The following is a 19,430-nucleotide window of genomic DNA, read 5'->3' as shown; positions in this document are numbered from 1 at the left end:
CTTCTGAATCAATACATGAACAATGCTACAGTCATTTTTGGTATTCACACTTCTTAAGAGTTTTGCACAGCAATTTTCCAAACAAAAATATGTATACTGGTGAAGTACTATAAAGGAAAGCTGCTTGTTTTTTTAAAAAAATGTGTTGACGATGCAAAAATGGCTACAAAATGTGTAAATTAGAAGAAACCCACATGAAATATCCTCATAGATTTTTTTAAAAAACAACAACTGCAAACTAATGTAGAAATACGACAGGCCAATTAAGATCTGAAAACATTACAAGCCAAACAAAGCCAAAATTAGCTTGTACATTCATTTTCTAAATGACTTCTTTTATACATAAAGCATTTTTGAAAATATATTTAATTTAGAGAATTGAATCTCACACGAAATGAAGTATCATATTTTAACAGGCTCTTCTTACCTGTGTAATTAAAAACTTGGTTATCCGCTCTGGCAATCTTCCTTTTTCATTTGACAAAATCATCTCCAACATATCTCCATGGAGCTTCTCCATAACAACAAACACTCTTTCTGGTGTCTCAAACATGCATTCCAGATTTACAACCCCCAGGTGATGCAGATTCTATAATAAAAGATAAACATTATTTAAATGAGCCAATTTGTCTCCATCCAATGACAATGAAATATTAGGTTATTGTGAAGCCATTCATTTTTCAAGTCCTTTGGCACCAGTATAAGTGTAACAAGGCAGGAAGAAAATTCATTAGGAATGATATACTGTGCTAATTAAGCACCCAGGATAGCACAAACCTGCTTAGAACTTGTCAAAAATTTGGTCTGACGCATTAACATTTTTCTCTAGGTAGGGAACTGGACTATTTTCTTCTAATCCAGTGATGGCGAACTTTTTTTGGCTCAGGTGCCCACACCCATAATGCAATGCCCTCCCCCCCCCCATGCATGCACACAATCCCTGTGCTCCTTTCCCCTCCCCCCAACCTGATGCATGCACACAGGCCCTACTGAAGCATTTGAGCTGCTCTACTATTTACTTTCAGATAGTTGCAACCAGGCCTCCCACACTTCGGCCCATTTCTTCTGTGGCCTGTAAGGCTTTCCTGCAGGCCTCTGTAGCCGGATTGATCTGGAGCTCTGTTATTGGCTGCAAAGGCCTTTCCTGAAGGCCTTTCCTGAAGGTCTCTCTAACCGATAACAGAGTTCCAGCTTCAGAAGCCTTCAGAAACATAGAAGACTGACGGCAGAAAAAGACCTCATAGTCCATCTAGTCTGCCCTTATACTATTTCCTATATTTTATCTTACAATGGATATGTTTATCCCAGGCATGTTTAAATTCAGTTACTGTGGATTTACCAACCTCGTCTGCTGGAAGTTTGTTCCAAGGATCTACTACTCTTTCAGTAAAATAATATTTTCTCATGTTGCTTTTGATCTTTCCCCCAACTAACTTCAGATTGTGTCCCCTTGTTCTTGTGTTCACTTTCCTATTAAAAACATTTCCCTCCTGAACCTTATTTAACCCTTTAACATATTTAAATGTTTCGATCATGTCCCCCCTTTTCCTTCCTTTCCTTGCTGGCTGTAGAAGAAATAGGTAAAGATGCAACTATCCTAAGTCAAAGAAGTTCCTGAAGACCTCTGACAGTGAAAAGGAGGCTGGGGGTGAGCACACAAGTGAACTTCCAGTTGGGCCATTTTTCGCAGTCCCTGGACTTTAGGAGACTTTCCTGAAGCCTGGGGAGAGCCAAGAATGCCGAAAATGTATAAAGTAATCTTTCCTGCTCTTTAATATTTCTTCTGGAAATCTGTAGTGATCTGCACAATCTCTAGTCAAGAGCCGGGCCTAAAGACAAACTAAAAGTGTCTGTGAAGTGAACTATGATGAATTAGGTTTGACACTGGGAGAATATATTTCCCATTAGCATCTATCATATAAACTTCTATGAATTTGCCATGAGTAGTGTCTCTGATTTATTATGATTAACATCATTATAAATAGCTCGTCTAGAGCATCTAGGATGTAAAACCTATGCCAGTGATGGAGAAACTATGGCACGCATGCCACACCAGAGGGCATACAAGGCATTGCCCTATTTCAGCTCCAGCATACATGCATGTACCAGCCAGCTGATTTTCGCCTTGGGGAAGGCCATTTCTCCCTCTGGAGGCTTCAGGGAAGCTTCCTGAAGCCCTGGAGTGTGAAAAACAGCCCAACAGGCAAACCGGAAGTTCAGAAAAATGGATGGGGTTTTTTGCATTCTGGGGTTTCAGAAAGCTTTCCTGAAGCCTCCAGAGTGCGAAAAGCAGCACAATGGACAAACCAGAAGTCGGCGGGACCCAGGGGAAGAGCCTTTTCTGTGGCGGCCCCGGCCCTCTAGAACCAACTGCCCCCAGAGATCAGAATTGCCCCCACCCTCCTTGCCTTTCGTAAACTTCTCAAAACCCACCTCTGCTGTCAGGCATGGTGGAATTGAAATATCTTCCCCAGGCCTATATAATTTATGTATGGTGTGTTGTGTACATGTTTTTTAAATTATGGGTTTTTAACTTCGTATTATTAAATTTGTATTGTACATTGTTTCTATGGAGAGGGGCAGCATACAAATTTAATAAATAAATAAAATAAATAAATATTTTTTTCTGAACTTCCGGTTTGCCCATTTGGCTGTTTTTTCACCAGGCTTCAATGTGCATGCGCATGGATAGGGGGAATTCTGCACATGTGCAGGGGAAGCACAGGGGTGTGCATTTGTGGGGAGAGGGAATGGGTGTAGGCACATGCATGCATGCTAGCACACCCATACACTCCCTTTTGGCATGCAAACCAAAACAGGTTCACCATCACTGATCTATACCATTAGAATCTAACTGTAAAAACATCTTAACTGCCCCATTTAAGTTTAGTGTTCACATTTAGAGCCAGACACAGGAAAGTTTTCTTGCTGTAAACACCGCCGCTAAAACTATAGATAATTCTGAAAATAAGATATTACCTGCCGGTGTTGAAAGGAGAAACTCATTCTTCTCTCCCTCCCTCCCTCTCTCTCTTCATCCTCCTCCTCCTCTCTTACACACACACAAATAGACACACAATCCCATCCCCCACAACAACATTTGACAAGTCCGTCGCTTTTTCTAAATGACTGATATGAGTTAAGCTGACGTTATATGTACTAGTACACGGACAAACTGAACCTTAATATGCACTGATATATATCTGAATTATAATTGTCATAGGTTATCTTATCAATGTATATTAACCGCTATAAATACTGGTCATTGTGATTTCCAAATTCCTATATTTAAAATAGATTAGAAATTATCTAAAAAAGAGACATTACTTGAGAACGTTATTTGGTGATTCAGAGTAAAAATCAGTTCCATAGATTTCTCCTGTTGGAGCCTTTCTCAGTAAGTTTTATTGCCCTGCTCTAAATTAAATACATACAGGATATAATTGGTAATTAAATAAAAGATACCTGTAAAATTGCAACCTCATTACGAAGCTGGCTTTCTTGCTTAGTTGGAAATCTCAGTTTGTCAATGATTTTAATTGCTACATCTCTTCCTGTTTTCCGATGTTTTCCTGTTTGATGAAAAATACGCCAATTAACATGATCAGTTCTAAGAAGCTGCACCTTTTTAAAATTCACCTTTTTCTTTTAATAAAATCTAAGTTTTGCTTTTTATAATGGGAATTTTTGTCATTCAATTAACAGTTAACCCAAGGCAGGTTTCCGCAGCCAGAGACCTTGGCATATTCTAGGATTACAATAGCCATCACTCTCAATTACATTTTCCATATCAAATATAAAGACAAAAGGCAATAAATCTCCTTCACGCTTAATCCTTTTTAAACATATCTGATGGGGCAAAAACAGTACAGTGCTGCTACTAAAACTGTAGATAATTTTGAACATAAGATGTTTTCTGCCTATGTTGAAAGGAGAAACTTTCTTCTCTCTCTCTCTCTCTCTCATACACACACACACACACAATGAGAGAATAGGATAAGAACAAAGATTATGAGCCATTCTCTTTTTCTTGCTCTACACAATATTTTTATACCCATTTGCAAGAGCAAAGGGCTATGAACCTACCCAAACTACATAACAGAGTTTCATTTGCAAACTCTGCTTCTACATTTTGTAAAACATCAAGAAATTATGGAATTGTATAAGAACTACAAATAATATAGTCCATCATTTTGCCATGCAAACAAATCGGGCACTTGAAATAAAGTGCCACTAGTTATAGTCCAGTATGTGCACATGTATCCCGCAACCTACTATAGAAAAAGAACTGGATGAATATGAGGCCAACTCTCAAGAGAAGTCAGTTTTGTTCAGCAGCCCAAGTCCTTGCCTTCAAAGCAAGTTTTTTGTTTTAAAAAAGCAGCACAGTAATACTTACAAAGAAGTAAATTTCTCAGAATTCAAATTCAAAAAATGCAAATGCAAAAGAACATTTTGCAAAGTGCTTTCAAATAATCATGAACAGTGTATCTCAGATTATTTTTTTTTAAATGTGCCACTTGTTGAAAATGACTAAATAATTATTCTGTCTTTTGTTTTCCAAGCAATTAACAATTGAATAACTTCCTATTTATATAACATAAAATTTAAATTACTAGAAATCCTGAAATTACATTTCATTTTATTTCATTTCCCCAGTGTATAGGCAAAAAGTCTTACCTCCATAAACAATTCCAAACTGTCCAGATCCTAAAACTTCATCTGGAAATATTTGATATACTGTACTGATATCCTGTGGATACAAATAATTTCCAACTAGAATTAATTGAAACTTAAGTAAATTAAAGCAATTAGCAAACAAACATGCCATTAAATTCTTTATAAAGGGCAGTATCCTAAATGATGCCAATGGAGGTTAAAATCAATTTTGGTCAAGGAGATTCTATTGTTTCACTCTACACTGCCCTATTCTAATTTTATTTTGAATACTGTGTCAGTGTTCTGGAACCAGTTCTGGGTATCACCCAGTTTAAAAAAGACACTGAAAACTTGGAATTAATTTTAAAGGAAGGTACCATGGTGGGGAAGGATCTGGAAACCAAGCCCTATGACAGACAGTTAAAGGATATTGGTATAATTACTTATAGAAAAGATACCTGAGGGGAGATGGATACTGGACTAAGATTGTCTGGTATAGTGGGATCCAGTGATGGTTACTTGAGGAAGAGGTGAATTGATACCTCAAGAGGCAGAGAATAAACCTTCTCACCCAGGAAAAAACTCTCACCACTAGAACCCATTTACATGACATCTCCTGAGCAGCTTTAATTAGTCAGGAGGGGATAACTAAAGAATAAGTGGCCATGTTCACAGTCATAAGGACTCTGTCCACTTATCAAGCCATCTGGTTCAAACTGTTCCCAGATAACAAGGCAAGACTTTGCTCTAGGCATTTCCTTAGAACATAGAACAAGGCTAGGATCCATCTCAAGTGAATTTGAGTGAACTTATCAAATAGATGATGAACAAATTCTTCTGCATGACTTTGCTGGGGTATCTCTGCAGTCCCTCTAGCCAAGATGGCATATATCATCTAAAAGAAGAGTGCAATAAGAGCAGAGACATACTGATGTGTCCCTTATCACTTCAAAGTAGGCTGTATTAGCACCTCTAACCCATGTTCAGATGAGTTCATCCCTTCTTGGGCCTGAGCAATGTTCTAGCACTTCTCCTATCTTATCTTGTTCAGTTCCTCTATAAACCATGGAGAATGACAGGATCCACAAGAGAGGAAATGTTTACAAAGGTTCAGTCCTATCTAAGGTCTCAGCAGCCCTCCTGTTCAAGGTGTTGATCAAGGATTCAAATGGACTGTGGACAACCACAACGCCCAGCTCCCTTGAAAACATAGGATATGTTTATGACTATGATAGTAGCCATGAACTCCTGAGCTGCATCGGATCTCACACCTAGAGAAAACAGATTGAAATCCTCCAAATTTGTAAGTCTACCACCAACCTGGAAATGAAGTCTAGAAACCCAGGCAGGGAGGTTGCTATGTAGCAGGAAGGTGGGTATAGTAACAACAGTGAAAACATCAGTTTAAGGAAGGAGCTTTCTCTTGTTAGGTTCATTTAATGTCTTCTATAGTTTCTGAGATTAGTATAACTAAGATATGTAAATACATATGTCACTGTGAATGGAATTAGATTTGAATTGAGAATGTCTTCCTTTGTTTAACTCTACAGGAAAACATTTTTTATTTTTTTTTCACACCAATCACATATGCAATATAATATACCATCAATCTTAAAATACAATACAATAATAAAATTTTTGAATTGGGTATTCATAATCCATCCAGTGCTACCTCCTGTACATTTGACATCTGGATAAAAAAATAATTGTTCAAATTTCTTATATGCATTTAAAAAGCTATTAACTAATACAGTTTCTTTTAGCTGTTTAACTATTCTTAAATGCAAGTAAACAATAAAATATGAAAATAACTAGTGAATTACCACATTTTCTTGGACTTCGCAATTGGATACAGAAATACTTATGGATATATTTCCTAGAAAGAAAAGATCCAATCATTATTTTGTAACATATACTGTAATATCAAATAAAATAATATTACAGTACTATAAACCATAACAGCAGGTAGTCAAACATCCATTTGTGACAACTTGCCACATACAAAGAAGAAAACAGGAACCACTTCTATGTAACCAAATTAAAATTAGAATTAAATTGTAATGAAAATATATTTAGATTTTGCCTGACTCTGTCCTCTTCTAACTCTGCTGATACCACACTGACTTAACCACTGCCTACTTGTATGGATATAAATCATCATCATCATCATGTTTTAATGACTCTATAACCCTTTGCATGATGTAGTCTGGGAAACTGAATGGAGCAAGCAGAATTGTTTAATAGCCAGATATCCTTCCTATTCCCAATGCAGACTTTTGTTAGCAGATATATTTTCAGGATCCTATATTATATGATCGAACTCGCAGTCTACTGAATTTGTATTTGTATTCTGTTGTGCGCCGTCCTGAATCCATCAGGAGAGGAGCAGCTTATAAATTAGATAGATTGCTAGATAGATTGATTGATAGATAGATAGATAGATAGATGGATGGATGGATGGATGGATGGATGGATGGATGGATGGATGGATGGAGGGAGGGATGGAGGGTGGATGGATGGAGGGATGGATGGAGAGAGAGGGGGGATGGATGGATGGAGGGATGGATGGATAGATAGATAGATAGATAGATAGATAGATAGATAGATAGATAGATAGATAGATAGATAGATAAGACGAGAGCTCCATCTCTAGGCCACCGTACCAATCCAATGGTATAGATCTAAGTGCTGATGTAAAATGCAGAATTTCATTTCATTCTTTGCACTCATGTATCTACTATCTTTTTTATACATTAGTTCACTATCCAACAAACTGCTTATAATAAATGTCTGTTGTTGTTATGAGTCGCTTCAATGATGTGAAGATGTCAACTGAGACTTTAACTGGCCTGGGTTGTTTCTGTGTTATACATGATTACGGGCAGAGACCTCAGACTTACTGTGTAAACTTGGTCCTGAACCAGAGGATGCTCCTTTAGGAATGACAGGCATCAGGGCATGCTGAATTGCCATCTCCCACATTCTTGCCACATCTGGACCACAACCATTTGTGAGAACACTGTTATTAACTGAAGGATTTGGTAGGTTTTCAATGTTTTCCCCAACATAATAAACCACATTAGCTGTAGTTATTTCAAAGCAGTGGGGATTTGCCTCTTGTGGTAAAAAACTGAAATTTTTTGCAGGTTCCAGGGATAGTACTTCAGACAAAGGAATTTCCTGTGAAGAACAGTTATTCATGTTATTCCAAGACTTCTTTTCCAAAGTTTATTCTTTGCAGAACTAGTGTTCTGCTTACTTTATATTACGTTAGAGCCGGAGTGGCGCAGCAGGTAGAGTGCTGTACTGCAGGCCACTGAAGCTGATTGTAGATCTGTAGGTCAGCAGTTCAAATCTCATCACCAGCTCAAGGTTGACTCAGCCTTCCAGCCTTCCGAGTTGGGTAAAGTTAGGACCCAGATTGTGGGGGCAATATGCTGGCTCTGTTTTAAAAGTGCTATTGCTAGCATGTTGTAAGCCGCCCTGAGTCTAAGGAGAAGGGCAGCCTAAAAATCGAATGAATGAATGAATGAATGAATGAATGAATGAATGAATAAATGAATAAATGAATGAATAAATCTATTGGGATTTGTTCCCAACAAATACCGATTTGTTCCCAACTCTCAGCTCATTAAAATCTATTTCTTATATAATTTTCTGGTCCTTGCATCTTGGTATTCCACCTGGAGAGGAAGCTAAATGTTGTTTAATGTTCAAGCACTTAAACTTATCTTCTTCTTAAGAAACTACTTTCTAAATCAGGGGATCCTAAACTTTTTGCCATGATAGCTCCCCTTAATCTTAATGTCATACTTCCTTTAAAAATTCAATTACAAAGTGAACACAAATGAACTATTAAAACAGTACAATGTACCTTTGGGAAAGGTAGATTTATGGTAAGGTAAAAGGTGTCCATTGTGTCCAACTCTAGGGGACAATACTCATCTCCATTTCCAAGCTGAGGAAGCCAACATTCTCTGAAGACAATTTTGTGGTCACATGGCCAACATGTCTATATGCTGAGGTGCACAGTACATTGTTACCTTCCCACTCAAGTGGTAACTAATTATCTACTTTCATTTTCATGCTTTCAAACTGCAGGAACTGGGGCAAGAATGGGCTATGTAATACCTGGATCTCAAACTGCCAACAAGCCAGCAACTTAACCTCTAGGCCACCATCCCATAGATTTATTCTAACAATGTTGTGATTCAGTCTGAGGCTCCTCGGGGAACGGCTGGAACTCTGCCGGCTCCATGCTCAGAGGGGGAGGATGAGGAACAGGAGGAGGAGGAGGATCAGGCAGACGGGGAAGAGTAATGTCAGGACGAGGAGGAGGGAGAACAGCCTGAGACCCCCGGGGGGGGGCTCTCCCCAGCGAGTAGCCTGGAGTCATTAGATGAGAACGCACAAGCCATCATAGATATGAGGCAGAGAAGGGCAGCACAACGAAGGGGACAATTAGCCAGGTATTTCCATCCCTAATAGGCAACAGCTGGGTTTGGGTGTGGTTCTCCTCAGAAAGGTTGAAAAGGCAGGCCCGCCCGTCCTGTATTGTGGAGAGTTATCTTTTGGGAGTCCTGTGACCTTGCTTCGATCCTTGGCATCTCTGATTCTGGCTTGTGGCCTCGAAGGCTGAAAACTTGGGGGAGGCATGGGTTTTATTATCTACAGTGGTGTGTGTGTGCCAGCAAGAAGCCTGTTGTATTGTCTGGCCGTCGTGACTGCTTCATAGCATTCCAGTTTGTAAGAACAGTTTTTGTTATCTGTGTTTGTTTTCAAAGATATAAAATGACTTTGCTTTTTACCAGCGTGTCTGGCTACTCTTTTTAGTTGGTGTTGACGTCTGGGGGAACCCAGACAGAACAAACAATGGACAAATAAGAGGTTCTTCACACTTCTTATGGGCATGGTCTATACAAGTGATGGCGAACCTATGCCATGCATGCTGGAAGTGGCATGTAGAGCCATCTTTCTGGCCATGCAAGCTGTTGCCCATTGCTCTTTTGTTTCCATGCTTGCCACCTGGTTTTCATGTGCATGGGAGCACCAGAAACTGGAAGAACCGCTCATATGTGCACCAGGAATATGATCTTCCAGTTTCCAGTATGTGCATGCGCACCAGCCAGCTGATCTTCATATGTGCATGCATGTCAGAAACCGGAAGATCATCTTCCCAGCATGCACATGGCACCCGGTGCCAAAAGATTTTGCCATCACTAGCCTATACTTTCCTGTGGGAGATATACCTCACAGTTTGCAGAACTCTGTCCTAAATAGCAACAGCTCACCCCGCCCACACACACACACACATAAACATATACACCTTGTTCCTAACAAACTAAATGTCCCTAAATATCCCTACTTTATTCATTTATTACACTTTAAAGCCACCCATCTCCTTCACGGAGGGACTCACAAATTTTCTGCTAGAATCCAGATAGTACTTTTAGCCAAAATCATGGTTAATATTAGAATAACTGAAAAGATAATTGCAGAGAGCTGTCTCTACCCTTTATTCTTAGAAATCCAATTTTAAAAAAAGCTCAGAAAAAGGTTAGGTTTAAATATTACCTCCTACATTTTGCATGGCATCTGCCGATTTAAATATTATAATTATGCTTAGTAATTAAATGATAAATATTGGCATCAATAGTGATGTATTAGACATTAGGTTTTTACAAATCATTTGATGAGCTGATTTGCTAACTACCCCATTGGAAATGTCTTCTGGGCATGCAGATGCATGTCCAAAAGATCTCAGGAGGACCTGGAAGCAGTTGCTCTGAACTTTCAAAGCAGCTGCAGCTGCTTTATGGCTTTGAGAAGCAGATCCAGAGGGATGTTTAATTCATCAGTGAAGGCTCATCAGATAATTTGCACAGGCTTACTAGAAACATTGGAGAAACTTGGTAAGATAAAGTTTAATTTGAGGTTTGGAAACCCACAATTTCCACACCAACTATATTAAAAACATTATTCTTGTTTGCTCAGATTCAAACTGGAACTGAAGTTGGATTATTCCAAATCACTGTACTAAGGGAAAACTATGCCAAGTTTGTTTCCTAGACATTAACAAGAGAAAAGGACCTTCCTTGCTACTAGCAATGAGATAATCTTCTTCACGGGGGAACTCTCAGTATTGTTCTAGATTGAATTTTTACTATATATTTGTTGCTGTTTTATATTGTGCCATCCATAGCCAATTGAAATCAGGCAGCATTCAAGTCCAAATAAGTAAGTATGAAATTAAACTTTATCTTAAACCTGAAACCATTTTTACCTTGTAATATTTGCTTTCAGTTTCATTTTGAAACAAAGTGATGCATTTGCTATCCAATCTCCAGTAGTGCCGCTTCCTCTGTATGGAAACAGAAAATTAAAATACTTTAATTATTAGTAAAGAATGACGCTATAATTAAATAAAACAAAACAATGCAATGATGCATATTTAGACAAATAAGTGGTTGCAGTTAATATACAGAAGTTCTTCAGAGCATCATTTTAGATTGCCTAAAAGTAATGTGATAAATCCAAATTCCAGTAGTTTGGATTTAGCTCATTGCTTTCTCTGCATGTTTTGTTATGTTATTCTCTGAAGATTGCATTTTCACTGGGTAACATATCAATAAAATATTTTGCTTACCAAAGTTTATATTGTACAAAGCTTCTATTTATCATTTCACGTTAACTGATCAGACACAGACTGATTCACATACAACATTTTGAGTCAAGACTGATATTACATGTGAAATTAATATATTGTTTTCTGATTATACATAAGGCATTGTTCAAATCAAGAAACTGGGATCTATTAAATAACAGTGCCAGTATATAAATCCATGGCATCAGGCAACCAAAATGTTCTTGACTAACGGTCCCCAATCTTTCCAGCTCTGTGGAGCACTGGTGGCAGTAGGGGAAGAAGGGGAATGATTTTGTGTTCGTGCTGCTTGCACAAATGCAGCTTCACACACTCATATATTGCTTGCATGGACTGGATCCCAACAGGCTGCAGACTCACTCCAGGCTGTGGACTGGAAGTTGGGGTTTCCTGTTCTTGACTTCATATTAACCATATGTATATGGTTAGACATCAATGAGAAAAGATTGCTAAAAGAGATTTCTCCCTTTATACCAAACTCTTAAATGAGATGTTACAGCTTAGGAAAAACAGATGTTAGGTGTTATTCCAATGCAACCTATGTTGTGGGATCACCTGAGTGTTCCTTTTGTACACTTCTTTGAACAGTATCCCAGGTTGTTTGCTTTTTGTGTGATTTTTGAAGCACTTTGTATACATTAAAATTAAACTGCAGAATATACAATGTAATCATGAACAATGAAAGTCTTCTGCAAAGTACCGAGTGTTCTTTATTTCAGTGTTAAATAAATGAATAGGTTCAGCTAATTACTTCCTTACCAAACTGTCTTTGCTTGTGTAGTGAACCATCCATCCTTCTTTTATTACTGTACTACTTCTCCTTTTTGCATGTTTTACAGATTGTACCACTCTCATTAATGGGATATTATTGCTTGTTGAAGGGCTTGAAAAAAAGAACAGCAAACTGAACATTATTTGAATGAAGCTTTCAAAGAGAGACAATTTAAAGGGTTACTTGTTCAACATGTAATTCTGAAGAACTGTTTATTGCAGCATAATAATAACCATATCTAGAATCACATTCATTTGTTACATTTATGATCTTACACAGCTACCCCAACATAGAAATGTCACCAGAAGGTTTTAAAAGGAGCTACATGGCTACCTGTTTTATATGATCTAGCATTTAGCATTTAGACATATATACTGCTTCATACTGCTTTTATAGCCCTCTCTAAGCAGTTTACAGAATCAGCATATTGTCTCCAAAACAATCTGGGTCCTCATTTTACCCACCTCGGAAGGATGGAAAGCTGAATCAACCTTGAAGTAGCCTACAGTGCTGCACTCTAAGCACTGCACCACCCTACCTCTTCTAATCTAATCAAAGGTGGCTTCTAACTTATGTCATTGCTGGTTCACTTCCCTCACCTGCGTGTACATGTGCAGTGCCCAAAAAACATTTCTAAAAGCCAAAACAAGATGTGTACAGTAGTCCCTCGCTATATCGCGCTTCACCTACCACGGCTTCACTTCATCACGGGTTTTGAAGTCAGCGTTGGCACAGATACGGCGCTTAGAAGTTTGGAAGGGCATGACAAGCCCACCAGCCCATGGCTGGGCGAATGATGAGCGGGGCGGGGACTGAGCTCCGGCGGAGGCCTGTCCCCTCGTTCAACCCGCCTCGCCAGTGCCGAGAAGGCAGTCTTTGGAGGCGCGCTTAGTGGTTGGCGGCGACGGCGGTGTGCTTGGGGTTGTAGAAAGAGCTCCCAGCAGCGCACAAACGAGCAAGCACGAGCAAAGAAAGGAATGCGACGCGGCGGGGATTTCCAGACTGGGCTCGAGGGCGGGAGAGGAAGTGCTGGGCGGGTGGAGGGGGGAAAAAAAGAAAAGAAAAGAGAGAGAGAGAAAAAAAGAACCAGCCGGGGCAGCTCACCAGGGACTTTCCAGCCGGGGCAAGGCAAAAAAGACAATGTTTGGCCGAACTGCTGCAAAGAATAGCAGTGGGTCGGGAATGCTCGGGGGCGGCGATTCTTTTGCCCCCCTCCCCTTCTTTTCCTCAGGCGCAGAGTAAGTAGTAGTGGGGGGGAAAGGTTAGCCGGCCGTTGCTCGCCTCCAGGCATCCGGAGCTGGTGGGAAGGAGGAGAAAGGGAGCAGGGAGCGTCCCCCCTAAAGTACTATCAGTCGATAAATTCCCCATCACGGATTTCACCTATCGCGGCCGGGTCTGGAACGTAACACCAGCGATAGGTGAGGGACTACTGTACTGCCAGAAACTCAACTTCTGTGCATGCGCAGAAGAAAAAACAGAAAACATATCCAAAAAATACCCCCCATTTTTCATGGCACCATCAGCGGTTTGCTGTTGATTTGGCCAAATCGGTCCAAACCAAGAAGAAACCACCTCTGGATCTAATTGAGTTTGCACTGTGCAGAAGGTTGATCTAAATCACAGGTATAAAACTCGCAGTGTCATCATTGCCATCATGATCAAATCTCCCATTTGTGGAGCTGAGGTGGGCATAGCCTGCATGTGACTCATCCTGCCCATGGGCTGCCAGTTTGACATCTCTGATCTAGATCAGACATAATTTATCTTATATCTAAATAACACATTAAATGAAATAGAACATTAAAATTATGTTACAATAAAACTAACATGGAACTTTAAATTTAGACACATATTATTTAATCTCAGTATGATATTACTTGGAGAAAAGAACCAAGAAACTCAAGGTGGCAAACACATATCCAACAGACCTTCCTCCTCCTATTTTCCCCACAACCACCTTGTGAGGCGAGTTGGTCTGAGAAAGTGTGATTGGCCCAAGATCATGCAGCTGGCTTTCTACCGCACGAATCCCAGTGGCCGATAAGGTCCCACAGAGTTGGCTTTCTCCAGGTCCCGTCGACCAAACAATGTCGTTTGGCGGGCCCCAGGGGAAGAGCCTTCTCTGTGGCGGCCCCGGCCCTCTGGAATCAACTTCCCCCAGAGATTAGAACGACCCCCACCCTCCTTGTCTTTTGCAAGTTACTTAACACTATACTATATCGCCAGGCATGGGGGAACTAAGACATCTCCCCCAAGCTTATTATATTTCATGTTTGATGTGTATGTGCTGTATGGTTTTTAATTGTTGAGGTTTTTATATATTTTATTATTAGATTTGTTCCATTGTTATACTGCTTTTATTGCTGTTGTGAGCCGCCCCGAGTCTTCGGAGAGGGGCGGCAGGCAAATCTAATAAATTGAATTGAATTGAATTTCATGGCTAAGGCAGGACTAGGACTCAGTCTCCAGTTATCCAGCTTGGTGTCTTAACCACTCAATAAAATTGGCCTCTCGTTATGCTAAACTCACTAAGCTAAATGTACCTGATCATTCTGTTACTCTCATCATGGTCAAGATCCGTGTCCTGCATGTCTCCACTGTCACCTGGATTCACAGTCACTGCCTCAGCATCAGGCACCATAGAATCTTCCATTTCATCTAAGAGGCCACTGTTTTTTTCACTGTCATTGTCATCACTTCCCTCTTCCATCACTATATCAGTCTCTGTTCCAGGGCTAAACATGTCTGGAATGTTTTAAAAAACTACATTGTTATAGAAATCTGGAAAAATAATTCAAACTGAATTGGCCACATTATCCCACATCACATAAGTAAACTTTATCTCATCCTCAAGTCTCTAAATCTGCTTTGGAGGGCTCTTTATTTTTGGAGCAGATTTTGTAGTTAGGATGAAGCTACCGGTAATTGAACAGATTATATCTAAACATTATATCTACCTTTATATCTAAAATAAATGTAGAAAATCAGAAGTGAAACTACATCAAGAATAATCTCTAACTTTTACATATTAGCATATTAGCCAATGCAAAGCATTCTTCCTATTAATAAGCAAGAAACAGCACAACTTTTACATACAATGTAGGCATATATAATGATCCGTTTTATCGGTAGAATGAAAAAGCCTGATGAATATAAGGTAAAGATAAATTATTCCATGGACACACATATATTGTTTTTGGCAACAATGTAGAAATAGTTTGCCATGGTCAAAGACATTGACTGCCTTCAATGATATTTTTTACTTCTCTGTCTAATATAACAGCCTGTATTTTTTTTGTTCATCTCTTTTTTTTTAGCTTTTTAAAATCAGCTAATATTGACTTCCATCTGCTGTAATCAGATGCATATAGGTGAAAGCAACCCAAGTGAGGGAAAGTATGAATAATAAGTAGCATGTCATGTAATTAGATATAACTAGTTTTTAATCTCAATTTATGTAATTGTATAAATTGCAAAACTAAAAAAACTTGAAAAAGGGAGAAGAGGGAAAGAAAGTATAAAAATATAAAAGTATAAAAGTAAAGTCAAAGACATTGATAGGAGTAGATAACCAGGTGTTATTAAAGAGAGGAGAGCAAATAATGATTAGTAGAATTATTGACAAAATTAAACATTTTAGCATTTTGCTGTAGCCCACAATGAATAAAATAGTGCATTACAATATGAGAGCTAAGCCTGTAAATATGTTTAAAATATCCACAAATTACAACAAATATTTTACCAAATCAATGGCAACATATAAAATTCAAATCTTTGTCACACAGTGTCATATATATTCATTTTCTAAGCATTTTCTTATCAGCTTTATTCAATATTGAAAACACCTAGGGAAATTGGCCTTTCCTCTAGTATCTTTTTCTGTAAGCTTACATGTTTTGTTCCAGAAAGAATTGTTTTCCTTAATTATCTTTAGTTAAAATAACATAATACTGTAAGTCCTAGTATTGTAATGTTGCTTTTCTCTCTGGAATGAATTTCCAATAAACATTTTTCTAATCCTTGGCTGGTTGCTTAAGGATGGCAAACACCCTTGTGTAATTTCCTTCCCCTTTGGCAGACATAACAATTGCAGAGGCAAATATGGTTTGCCTACAAATTGATTCATTTTTGGGAGATTCTTCACAGGAAACGTTGCTTCTAAATATTGAAAGACTGCACTATCAAACAAAGTATGTTATCAAGACAACATTGATCAATTGTTATTTTTGGAAAGTAAATATATTAAAAACCTGTCAACATAGTTCCCTCTAAGCTGAGCAGTGAGCAATCGCTCACTTAAAAATCATCATCAACTCAGAGTTTTCCAAACCTGCCCAGAAGCCGAGAGGCAAAGAGTGAGAGGGAAGGAGAGAGAGAGGAAGAGAGGAAGAGAGAGAAACAGATAGAAAAAAGAGAGGAAGGAAAAGAGAAAGAAAAAGAATGGGAGTAAGGAAGAGAGAAAGAAAATCAAAATCTAGTTTGAAACTAGCTCAACTATTTAAGTGGCATTTTGATATTGATAGAGTTGCCCTATTATGAGCTCACTGTTATAGACACACAGTACAGTATTTTATTTTGAAATTCTCTGAGGCAAAACAGGGTGGGTTTTTGTTTGTTTGTTTGTTTGTTTGTTTGTTTGTTTGTTTATTATTTCTGTGCCACCCAGTCCCAAAGGGACTGCCGCTCAGACACTATACTTTTCCGCTCACCCCCCCAAAAAAGTAGAGGGAACACTGCCTGTCAATAGAAACTGTAAAATTGGGCTGTTTAGGAACTCTGGGGTTTCTAAATCTCAACTTCATGACAAACTTTAATTACACTGATCCTAGCATGTATAATAATTAAGTGTGTCGTTTATTTTTTGATCAGTTGTGGAAAACATTTTTAGCCAAAAGTCCATTCCAAAATGGTTGAGTGATAATTGTATGCCAGAAGTTGTATTCCAAAAGTGAGCAGCTATATACCCAATATGAAGAAATGCACGACCGGTGGCTTAAAACCGCTGGTCGAAATTACCTGCGGAGCCGGGGGACGCTGCTGGCCGCTCTTCGGAGCTCTGTACTTCCGGGTTCCTTTGGAACCCGAAAGTTCTGCTTCTGGCAGCACGCCAGGAAAGCGCGCTGCCTGCTGGTCCGGGGGAGGTCCGAGATTGCCCTATTTAAGGGCGATCCGGATAGGACCTCCCCCTTGCTGGGTGAAATTCGAAGCGAACACCTGCCCACCCTCCGCTATTATCAGTGTGTCCTGAAGAGGTCACCTCGGGGCCGAATAGGAATTTTTTGTGGCCTCCCCTTTAGAGGCGGCCGTTTTTTCGCCTATTCCACATTGGCGGTGCGGACTGGATTGGTTAGGGGGTGCGGCGCACTTAGATATCTGTATAGGCCTCCCTTTGGTCATTGGGGTTTGGCAGGTTAGGGGTGGAAATTGGCATTTAGAAGCGACTGCGCATGCTCCTTTGGGCATCCTTAAAGGGTGATGGACCGCCTCTCTCCAGGAACTAGAGGTTGGAACAACATCGGGGATTGGAGAGGGGATGTCCATGGGAATCACCGGATCCAATTTCCCACGGGGATTGGAGGGTGAACTCCTCCCACGTGATGAAGGGGCGTGGCTTGGATCCAGGTGAAGGTGGTACCTTCACCTGGTTCAGCAAGTAGTTTTTGCCCAATGTTGCCAAGGAATTTTCTGGTAGGAATTTCCACCCCGTTAGTTTTGGCCTCTGCAGGTCCCTAGTTCATTTTGATTTAAATATTTAAATTGGCATATGCAAATTTATTTAAATTTATTTAAATTTATGGTAATTTAATAAAATGACCCTTATTTAATCCACAATATGTCTCAGCGTCTTTACTCCGCTTCCGTGGGTAAAAGAGTTTGGCTTGTCAATTATCACAGACTTGGTCCAAGATCTGCAGAAGAACATCAGAGGGCTGCTTGTTTCTGTCCTACATGGAATTTATTTTATGTTGATGCATTTAAAAAGTACGTATAACTGGAAGATTGATTTTACTTTTAAATAAAATTACATATTTATATTTCAAACTTAAATTGTCTTATTTATTATTTATGGATTAGAATAATTAAAGACTAGATTATTACATTTACAATAACTGTATTAATAGCTTCTTCTCAGTATTTTAGGTGATTTATTGACATATACATTCTTTGACACATTGTGATCTAAGCAAAAGCCTATCATTTCAGACAAATGGTTATCTAATCTCTTCTTACAAATTTCCAGTGTTGGAGCATTCACAGCTTGTAGAGGCAAGTTATCTGACTGATTAATTGTTCTAATTGTCAGGAAATTTCTTCTTAGTTCCACAGTAGGTTGTTCTAGGTTGCTCTCTTCTTGATTAATTTTTTTGCTTCTTGTTCTGCCTTCAGGTGCTTTGTAAAATGGGTTGTTTTCCTCTTCTTTGTGGCCGGCCCCAAATATTGGAACACTGCTATCATGTCATTAGTTCTTCTTTTCATTAAACTAGACATACCCAATTCCAGCAACCATTCTTTATATGTCTTAGCCTCTAGTCCTCTAATCATTTTTGTCGCTCTTCTCTGCCCTCTTTCTGGAGTCTCAATATCTTTTTTTACATCTGATTTTTTTCATCTCACTAATCAATGACTGCTGTTTCTTCAAATAGTTTTTAGAGTACAGAGTACTAATATCCTTGATGCAACTTACCTCCGTTAATGGCCACTTCTCCAAGGCAATCATTCGGTACTTTAGGTGCACAGCGTTTGTGACAGTTAAATCTACAATCTTTTTTAAAGAAAAGATGCATGATTTGTACAAATTGCTTGGTTATAATGTGACAGTTTCAGATGCAAAGAACCTGCATCTGTATTAAAAATCCTGTATTAAAAACATCTGCATTCTATTTGTATATTTATAGCATATTTTGCATGATTTATTTGGAATCCTTTAATATTTTGTATTCTTTATTCCAAATTTGCTGCACTGTTACAGAATGTTACTATGACGGACACAGTAGGATTTCAGTTTAAGTATGTGAAATCTTATTCTTCACTCCTCTACAGCATATGAAAGTTTCATAAGCAACAGACACATTCAAGCATCAAAACTAAAATAGCTAATTATCTATCAGTAACATATTTCAGAAAACTTGTTCAAAGATTCAAGCCTATTTACTGTATGGTATACTAACTAAATCATAAATTGTAGGGAAAAAAATCCCATAATCACACATTTCTTAATGACCTGCTGAAAAGCTAAAATCTGTTTTGCACATGCACTGCCAAATATTAAACTGTACTATATTTCCAAATAGCAATAGCGCTTAATTTTCTATAGCACTTCATAGAGCTTTACAG

At 38.8% G+C, this 19,430-nt stretch overlaps 1 protein-coding gene across 3 annotated transcripts in view; it reads right to left on the bottom strand.

The window, feature by feature from the left end:
* Positions 1-19,430, bottom strand: part of PRKD1 (protein kinase D1) — a 121,695-nt gene that overhangs the window by 12,511 nt on the left and 89,754 nt on the right. For all 3 annotated transcript variants that reach the window (XM_070756136.1, XM_070756118.1, XM_070756126.1), the window contains 9 exons: positions 18,781-18,858; positions 14,639-14,840; positions 12,083-12,206; positions 10,943-11,020; positions 7,560-7,839; positions 6,483-6,535; positions 4,681-4,753; positions 3,466-3,572; positions 428-589 (listed from right to left, as the gene is read on the bottom strand). In XM_070756136.1, coding sequence (XP_070612237.1) covers positions 428-589; positions 3,466-3,572; positions 4,681-4,753; positions 6,483-6,535; positions 7,560-7,839; positions 10,943-11,020; positions 12,083-12,206; positions 14,639-14,840; positions 18,781-18,858 — 1,157 coding nt within the window. The remainder of the gene's footprint in view (positions 1-427; positions 590-3,465; positions 3,573-4,680; positions 4,754-6,482; positions 6,536-7,559; positions 7,840-10,942; positions 11,021-12,082; positions 12,207-14,638; positions 14,841-18,780; positions 18,859-19,430) is intronic.

The sequence above is a fragment of the Erythrolamprus reginae genome, chromosome 1, assembly GCF_031021105.1.
Source record: "Erythrolamprus reginae isolate rEryReg1 chromosome 1, rEryReg1.hap1, whole genome shotgun sequence".
In the NCBI taxonomy this organism is placed as follows: domain Eukaryota; kingdom Metazoa; phylum Chordata; class Lepidosauria; order Squamata; family Dipsadidae; genus Erythrolamprus; species Erythrolamprus reginae.
The sequence above is the reverse complement of the archived record's forward strand: the minus strand, read 5'-3'. Positions and strand labels throughout refer to the sequence as shown.